At 38.5% G+C, this 9537-nt stretch overlaps 1 protein-coding gene across 1 annotated transcript in view; it reads left to right on the top strand.

Moving 5' to 3' along the window:
• The first annotated feature begins 1990 nt into the window (after nucleotides 1–1990).
• Nucleotides 1991–9537, top strand: part of LOC106817515 (zinc finger protein 2-like) — a 9629-nt gene continuing 2082 nt past the window's right edge. The window contains exons 1-5 of the mRNA XM_014822185.1: nucleotides 1991–2769; nucleotides 6288–6376; nucleotides 6673–6980; nucleotides 7254–7442; nucleotides 7566–7728. Coding sequence (XP_014677671.1) covers nucleotides 6816–6980; nucleotides 7254–7442; nucleotides 7566–7728 — 517 coding nt within the window. The 5' untranslated portion in view covers nucleotides 1991–2769; nucleotides 6288–6376; nucleotides 6673–6815. The remainder of the gene's footprint in view (nucleotides 2770–6287; nucleotides 6377–6672; nucleotides 6981–7253; nucleotides 7443–7565; nucleotides 7729–9537) is intronic.

Raw genomic sequence — 9537 nt, forward strand, 5'->3', positions numbered from 1 at the left:
AGGCCGTTACACTTTTAATGTAAAAAAATGGCAACAAACATTTTACAAATATACCTACACCATAGAAAATTTGTGACATAGTCAATTTAATTATTGATGGTACATTAAGGATACTCTCCACGTTGTGCATGAAATTTTATCGATATTTCGTTTTCAACTTTATTCGATGGCTAACACTATGCGCCACGTTTGTACGTGCTCATTTATCCATATAACGGTACATGTGAACTGTCCGAGCGTTTTTGCTTGCCCCCGTACATGTGTAGTGAGCCGCGGCTGACGTCATTATGACGTCAGACACATGATACAACCAGCATTTTCACGATATTCACTGAGCCAGTATCCATCAATATCAGGAGTAGATAATAGGGAATTCCCTATTATCTACTCCTGACAACATCAACCCTGCTACAGCTGTACTACTACTCTGATCCAATAAGTATCCCACAGGAGCCTAAAATAGTTCTCACACCTCGCAACGCACCTTTGCATAAGGCACGCGTTTGTTGACAGTGACGTCAGGCAAGCGGCGTGTTCGCGCCATTTGCATGGAATTGCGTTGGTCACCTCGTAATTTCTCAGAATTTCTCAAGGTGCATGGAACATTTTACCAATTTAGTGGTGTCAGTTAGTCATGGATATGTCGCAGTAAGTACTAACAATAGATATATCACATACGTTCACCCATTTTGCACACAGGCGGTCACTCATTGTGAAAAATAGAAAAACCCTCATTTCTCCGTTTCGATTTCTGACATAGTAGCCGATGTATAAATGGATATTTCTCTGTGATTACAACTCGGATTAATTTAATTTTACACTCGTTTTAATGGTAACATATTATGGTAAAAAAGTGCGTCATGGATTGTTATTAAGTGCCGTACTTTATTAGTTATGCCTCTTTATTCTCTTATATTTTAACACACAACTTGATTTTTAAGCAGTTTTTTCGACTTTTTTCGGTAAATATGAAAATTAAAGAAAAATCCTGACGCGCTATTTTGGTCCATATTGTGCTTAACATGTGGCAAAAATTTTGTATCCTCACTCTTTCTGGTAATTGAGAAATATCCAAAATACCATTTTTACATAAAAATTCAAAATTTGTGTGGGAACATAATTAGGTGCTGGAAATTTCATGACATTTTTTGGCTTGAGCATAGAGATATATCTCCTCTATAAATAAAACAAGTGATTGATTCGATTCATTCGCCAATAAACATTTAATCTTCACTAGAGCAATACCCGTGCACAACGTGGAGAGTATCCTTAAAGGTGCCTACCCTCGAAGTTTCAAGCGGAAAACATAAAATCAGGCAAAAATGAATTATTTTAACATTGCACGTTTGTACTTGCCTATATATATATGTGTGATAGGTAAAACAAATTGCTCATGAATACATTCATTCAAAGCTTTTAGACTACAAAGTGAAAGTGTCGGGTCGAATGTTTCAAACAGCGTTTACTTTTGACGCTCTGCGGCGATGTTGTGACGTGTCTCTTGGTGCCATGTGGTGTTGCCAAGCGCTGAAAGTGATGAAGGCTGCATATGCTCATAGATATCATATAACACATGTGTTATATGATATCTATAGCTGTGCTGGTTACTTTACCTGCGTCGACTCTTGCCGCCATGATACAGAACTGCGGAATAACACGTTTTTCGAGTTGTTTTTTCGTTGAGGGAATATAAGCTTGATACTTATTTATACAGTATTATTTTTAAATCTAACGTTCAGTTAAAGTGTAGCGAGTTATTTACTTACGTTTTTATAGTGGTTTGTCACAAAAATGTGCGTGGGAAGGCATCTTTTGCATTGATGGTAAGGGGCTTGCAAGCTCATGTTGTCATTTTTATTAGTAAAAAATTGCTAGCTTAAACAAGTGTCATTATGCACCATTGTAGGTTTACAATGCCCATTGCCATGCCCAGCTTTCACTACCACCTGATAATGTATCAAAACATCTTTTTTATTCAGTATCAAAACACTACAGAAGTCTTTGTTACACACAGTTACAGTATCACCACGCTTGCAGCCTATATCTATCTGTAACTATTACACACATATAGGTGCTATTTGTGAACATATCAATACTAATAAGTGTCATGATAATATAATAATCATGAATTCTAACTTTTGCAGGTTAACTTACGCATGACTGGTGAGAAGACAAGTTTGAAGATTCACACGCCATTAAGGTACGCATAACATTTGGCATTGTGTTTGTATATTGAGTAGTGTGTACGGTAAAGGCTATAGTAAGTACTAAGATGACAATATCGTTATGTAACAGATCTATTAAGGTATGCACAAGAGTGCCAATACAGCTGGCTATTATTAAAATAAAAAACACTTAAAATCACTTTTACACCTAGACCTTAATTGTATATATGCCATTGTAAAATGTTGCCCGATCTGGCAAAATGAGTTGGAAGTCACTAGTAGAGATTTATCCCTTAAAGCCAAATACACAGTAGAGCATTAAGTTGATCGATTTTTCGTGTTTAATTAATTTGAATAGGGAAAAAAATACTCAATTTTAACTTGCCGAAGTCTGAAAGTCCACAGTGATCAATATAATCTTGAAATATAACATTTTGTAGACCCTATCATTCCATAAACATTAACTCTGCAAACTTTAAATGTCTTTTTCTACATTTTGGTTCAGATAATTATTGACATAACAGCCCTTCCACTGTGACGTGCATGACATTTCTACAAAAATATACTCCATACATAATTTTCACTGCTAGAAACCTCTCTTTCAGTGAGCAATATCCTTCTTTAGTATGTGATTCGCATGCCACTATTCTGTGACTCGAGTACGATAGTAGCTCATAGCGTTAACAAAATTTTAATGTTAGGGTAATCAGTATTTTGATGACTGAAATGTTATGATCCATGGAGAAAAAGTTGACACGAGTCACAGAATAGTGTCACAGGAGTCACATACTTGGGAGGATGTTGCTCACTTCAGAAGAGGTTTCTAGCAGTGCAGGTGATGTATGGAGTGATCACATATTGGTACTGGGTAGCTAGTTCAACAGGTATAACTCTGATCAAACTTATAGTATTCTACAAAAAATCTAAAGTGTGAAGTATACATCAAAACTTGTTAGTAGCTTAGCACACAGCTGTCACGCACATCATGCAGAATAGTTTGTGATATCTGAGAAAATATTAGTGTGACTTCATAACTTCCATGCTTAAATATGCATAACTGGAGCCTTTGCTGAAATAGTTTCTTAAAACAAGTAGCAGCAAGCTAATATAGGATTGCAAGCCCGGTAAAAGTGTGATTTTTGTAGAAACTAGCCGGGTACCCGGTGTTGATCGTGGAAAAACCCTTAGGATCAGATTTTAGAGCAAATGCGCCATAGACATTTACTTAATTCTACGGATAGATTACTAACACTAACAGAGAAACAAACACGTGATTAGTGCGCGCTATCGCACATAGAAATACATAAATAGAGCGAGTCAATCGGCATAAATACATACGCTGTGAGTCATCCCAACATGTATTGCGTGCTACGACAACAATGACATTTCGAGGCATTCATACTTTAACTTTTAATATTTTACTTGTTTTTAAATCGCAGTTTTTAGTGTATCCTTTTAAATGTGCTTAGACCACCCTTATATATACCTTATTATTATACCTTATTAGGGTGATAACCTAACCGTGTGGCAATTTATGGCATCCTAAACCAATAAACGGCAAAATGCATAGGAAACAGACAGACAGACAGACATAGTTCGTTTTTGTAGTAGTATAGATATCATGGAGTCACGGTAGAATGGCTTATTTGTACATTTCCTATTTTTATTTTTATTAGTAAATTTCATGTGGTTTTATTTTCAAAGTAGTGCTGCATGTCAGTCAGTGCCCCAATTGTATATTTCTTTGAAAAACACATTAATTATTACTAGCCATTCACGGCCTGTGAATCACGGGCCTCTAGCATTTACCCAGGCATCATCAAAACATGATCGCAATATCCAAGAAGTAAATGAAGAAGCATAATAACTTCTTAACGTAATGAAATTATAAAATGTAAAACAGACAGTTAATAAAAACAAAGTAGTGCACTTCGACTCAGATTCATGCATTGTCACCTGTCCAAAGGCTATGATAGTTATATCAAAGAAATTCTATATTTGTCTAACACACAAATTGTTATTAGTGTGATGGCAGCATCTACAGTTCACGTCACAATTTTCAGTGATCATGTGTATTGGATCGTGGCATATGTAAAAAAAATCCATTTGAGGCTTTGCCACCAGCCTGAGACTGAGTTAGCGGTGCGGTGTGTGGCTTTTGCTGCGATGCATGTGACAGTAGAGTTCAGGCACTTGTTAATTAAAAAAACTGATGCTGACTGTGCTAAGGCAATGATAGTTATCGCGAAAGAAATTCTATACTCACTGAATGCTCACACATACACATGCACGCGCACGTACACACGCAAACACGTATGCACGCACGCCGGCACGCACACCAATGCTCACCAAAGAAATTTCAACGTTTGCATGCACACACAAACGCGCGCGCACGCATTAACACGCATGCGCGCACCCAAACGCACACGCACGCGCTCACCGAAAAATGTCAACGTTGTTATAGTGGCGTCGGAAAATTCAAGCGGTGTTTTCAAACACCCAGACGTTTGACTTAATGCTCACTAAAGAAATTATGTTTGGGGAAACAAAGTTTGAATGTGAAATAGCGAATTGTAATGACGTACTGCGCTGCAGCTGCACGGGTTCATTGTGTATCGTTCTGTACCTTCAATTCGTAACTGTACAAAGGCCAAACATGTAGCCGGCCTGCATGAAAATTTGCTAGGTAACTATATCGCATTCCAGGCCTTCTCTCAAGCGGCTTTACTCCCTCTGGACTACAAAATTGAGCATTTTAGGAATTTTTTCGACCCCGCGGCAAATAGGATGCGGGAGGCATGGCTCACCGAATTATCGGTCTGATCCCGACAGGCGGCAAGCCAATATCGCGGGTGAAAAAGTTTTTAGTGGTACAACATTCATGCTTTCAGGATGGCTCTGAAATATTAATACTATAAGCATATGTAAGTTTCGTTAATCAAATAGCATTATTATGAAAGAAACGAGAGGTGTCCTATCTTGTATACGGATGAAGCCTTCTGTCTATATTGTAGTGGCCCTTGAGGTTGTTACAACACGTGTGATCTTGTGGTTTCCACATAATTATTTTGCCGACGATGCAGTAGGTAGACAGACACCAGAGTGAAATTCAACAGCTTTTAATTAGAATATGGACATATTAATCAACAATACAACCGTCGTACATTTTTATACTATATTTAGATAATATATTGATATATAGGTGTAATATAGTGGATATTGCATATAATTTTATATTATATATTTAGATTGATGAGTTTATTTTTCTGCTTTTGATTTCCTCGATATGATCGATATGTTGATAAATCTATACGCAAAAACTCAGTTACATCAAAATGCTCTACCTCAAATCACATTTCTGGTTTAATGAGAACATTTCGGCAAGTATGCTCACAGTAGGTGTTTTTAAGCTTTTTGTTGCGAGAATCTGCTGCTTGAAAAGGATAGACTAAAAGTAAAAAAGACTATTTAAAAGCTAGTAAAATGTCAAAGGTATGAATATTTCGAAATGGCTGCTGTTGTCGTAGCACGCAATGCATGTTGGAATGGCTCAAAGCACATTCTGGAATAGCACGTGCTAATGACGTCACCAGTTGAGGCACCGCCAGACAAGCATATTCATAGTAATTTGGCGTATTTTCTACACAATGTATATTTAGAAGACTGACTACATGAAATCATACAAATGTTCAAACTGTTGTTGTCCCAATATTTTTTACCCCCATTCGTATTTCGTTCATCTATTGCGACTCTATGCTAAAAATTATATTTATCAGGATTTGCTCTACAATTTGTCACTGGGCGTTTTCCCCTCAGTAGCGCCATGTGCCTATGCTAGTCCTTGTATAACACAACCAATAAGGTGGTGCCGAGCAAGCTGTGAAGACTGAACTACGCTATATCCCCATCATTATAGCCATCGATAAATCAGCCATAAGATGGCTTAAAAACACATGCATACTCCAGGAGCTTAATTACTTATGCAGTTGTAAAATTAAATATATGGTTTGTAGGTGTCACCAGTACGGATGCTACTCAAGCACCAAGCTCATGAGAGACCATGAGATAGTTTTACAGCAATGTTTGTGGGCGAGGTACACTGTTGCTTCTGTAATTATTTAGGTGAAGCGACCACCTTGTGTCCTGGTATCAGGAGATCAGACCGGTTACCCGGGTGTCAGGATATCTGATCGGTTTCATCATAACAGCAGGTATACAATCACACCATTAACATTTGTAACATCAGTCTAATACGAGAACACCACACGGACGTTCAGTGACTTCATTGGGTAAATGGATGTTTCTTATATTAATTCAGTATATTTAGTTTCGTGATATATTATGTGCTTGACCTTACAGTCGTTAAATGATGCGTGATGTTTAGATGATATTAATTTGATATTCAGATTAAACAGTTAAATTGCAAACATAAACAGGGCGCGTTTTTGTTCTACATCAATACGCAGTGTTCAATGCATTTATTCGTATTCTCTTTACTAATTTGTAGGAGAGCCTATATATATAGGACGTGAATTCTACAAGTGAGACGAGGCTGTTTTCGAAGCAAAACACATGGTCGTAACTTGAACGCCAGACAGGGTAGACACCTGACGTGTGTGACCAGTACGTGGCAGATTTCCCTGAAGCACGATGGAGTATGTGAGAATTAATTCCGGGGAAAATCCATATGATTGCATACTGTGTGATGCTTCCTTCTCCTATCTGAGTATTGTGAAGGTACACATGAGAAGTCACACGGGAGAGAAACCGTATAAGTGCGATCTGTGTGATGCTGCCTTCTCACAATCGGGTAATCTGAAGAGGCACGTGAGAACTCACACAGGAGAGAAAGCATACAAGTGCAATCTGTGTGATGCCGCATTCTCAGAATGGGTTTATGTGAAGAAACACATGCGAACTCACACGGGAGAGAAACCTTATATGTGCGAACTGTGTGATGCTACCTTCTCTCGCTTGGATCATGTGAAGACACACCTGAGAACTCACACTCAAGAGAAACCGTATAAGTGCGATCTGTGTGATGCTACCTTCTCGTTTCTGGGTCATGTGAAGACACACATGAGAACTCACACAGGAGAGAAACCGTATAAGTGCGATCTGTGTGATGCCGCATTCTCACAATCGGGTAATCTGAAGACACACGTGAGAACTCACACAGGAGAGAAACCATTTAAGTGCGATCTGTGTGATGCCGCATTCTCAGACTCGGGTTATGTGAAGAAACACATGCGAACTCACACGGGAGAGAAACCTTATAAGTGCGAACTGTGTGATGCTACCTTCTTCTTCCGGGGTCATGTGAAGACACACATGAGAACTCACACTCAAGAGAAACCGTATAAGTGCGATCTGTGTGATGCTACCTTCTCAGATTCGAGTAATCTGAAAAAACACATGAGAACTCACACGGGGGAGAAACCGTATCAATGTGATCTGTGTGATGCTGCCTTCGCACAATCAAGTAATCTGAAGAGACACATCAGAACTCACACGGGAGAGAAAACGAAGAAGAAAAAGACGAAAGAAAAAATCATTCATAATATCAATGTCTACCATTAATAATAAACAATTACCAAGAGAAGTATAGTGTATATGTTTCAGTTTGTGGGGTGATGTATTTGTGTGCGTGCGTCCGTGTGTGTGAGAAAGCAACAAATGATAAGAATAAAAGAGCTGTTACTGTGCGAAGCAAGTTCATATATGGAAAATGGGAAACAAACCATAAGAGAGAGAAAGAAAGAGAGCATAGTGTAAGCCTATAATACCAGGCCTGTATGATACATACTCTGTTCACACGGGTAAAAATAACAGCTAATGTCCTAGTCTACCACGTCTACGTGAGCAGAAGCATCTTGACTGGAGTATAGACGATCTACACCGTCGACGAAAAGCGATTAGATAGGTACTGCTAATGTGTCCTGCTTTGCCAACTTAGCGATTCTATGCAGTCAAAAAGTATCATATTTACCAATCTACTGTGTTGGTCGGTGTTAGTATCGCTTGGGACGTAATGCCCTACCTTACAGATAGTCATATACAATACTGTATAGTGTTTGCGAGTGCGGTCATCTCGGCGCATTATCACTCAAAGACAATTAATGAAATTCAGTCGATCTTATGTGGATAAAAAGGTGGTAACCGGCAAGTAGCTGGTACGTAATACCAAATCCTGATCTCAATATTTCACTTTAGCGGCTACACCATGCCTTTTACATGGTCCTATTCTCATTTATAGGGTATACTGGAACGGGAATCTTAGCGCGTTATCTCTCAAAGGCAACGATATTCGGTCGATCCTATATGCTTAAAAACGTGAGGAGCCGGTTAGCAGTAGGGGCGTATCTCAAATCCCGATCTCAATACATTACTTCAATAAACCAACTAATGAAAGGTGGTTATTGTTCAGCAGAAATTACAAGTTTGTGTAGAAGCGACATTGCGGTAATATATATAAGTAACAACCGCATTACACATAGAACACGCTGAATTGAAATAAGCTAGAGCAGTTAGTGATAGGCCTACCTGCGTAAATGAGCGAGTAAAGTAACCGTAATGCAAAGGGAGATACAATAGATTAGTTTACAAGAAAATAAATGTTAGAAGGGCAACTTTACATCAGAAAGTAAACGTGACTGTAGAGCAATGGCGCTGCAAAATACAAACACAACAACCGCCAGAATGTACGAAACACTGAAAGAACAGCTGACAATTTATAACAACGCCCCAACAAGGTTATGCAGTTCTTTAATCATATAATAGAATATTTTATTTATAAACATTGCATTTTTATGAAAAACACATTTTAGCACTGAAATCTGGTCGATAGATATCAGGTAAAATAATAACCATCTTGATTTTTCGAAAATAAAAATATCTTCGTGCCAGTATTGCGCATACTGGCACATTGTATACAGTCGATCACCCCCCCCCCCACACACACAAACCTTCTGCATTGCGCTATTACGCGGTAGGAAAGTATACTTGCTCTCTTTCTCGCATGTTACTGATGTGCTATGCTATGCATGGTTATTGAACAAACGTGTGTTCAAGAATGTATGTTACTACTGCTGTCGAGTATGTCGGGGAAACGGACCTAAAAATTGAGTTATCGGGATTTATGTTTTTGGGCAAAACTACTGCGACAAGTATATTCTCTGTTTCTTTTAAAAGTATAACTTTAACAAAAATACTATTCTATTTGGCAGGTACCAAGCGTGCTTATCCCTTTCCTCGCCTTCTCTCCTTTTCAATCTCATTCTCTGCTATTGTTCATCCACCCTCTATTTTTAGCTCATCTGACATAGTCAGATGCAGCTTGTAGAATCGCATGAGCGTGCGTCCGTGCGTCCGT

This window comes from Priapulus caudatus, unplaced genomic scaffold (assembly GCF_000485595.1).
Source record: "Priapulus caudatus unplaced genomic scaffold, Priapulus_caudatus-5.0.1 Scaffold1751, whole genome shotgun sequence".
In the NCBI taxonomy this organism is placed as follows: domain Eukaryota; kingdom Metazoa; phylum Priapulida; class Priapulimorpha; order Priapulimorphida; family Priapulidae; genus Priapulus; species Priapulus caudatus.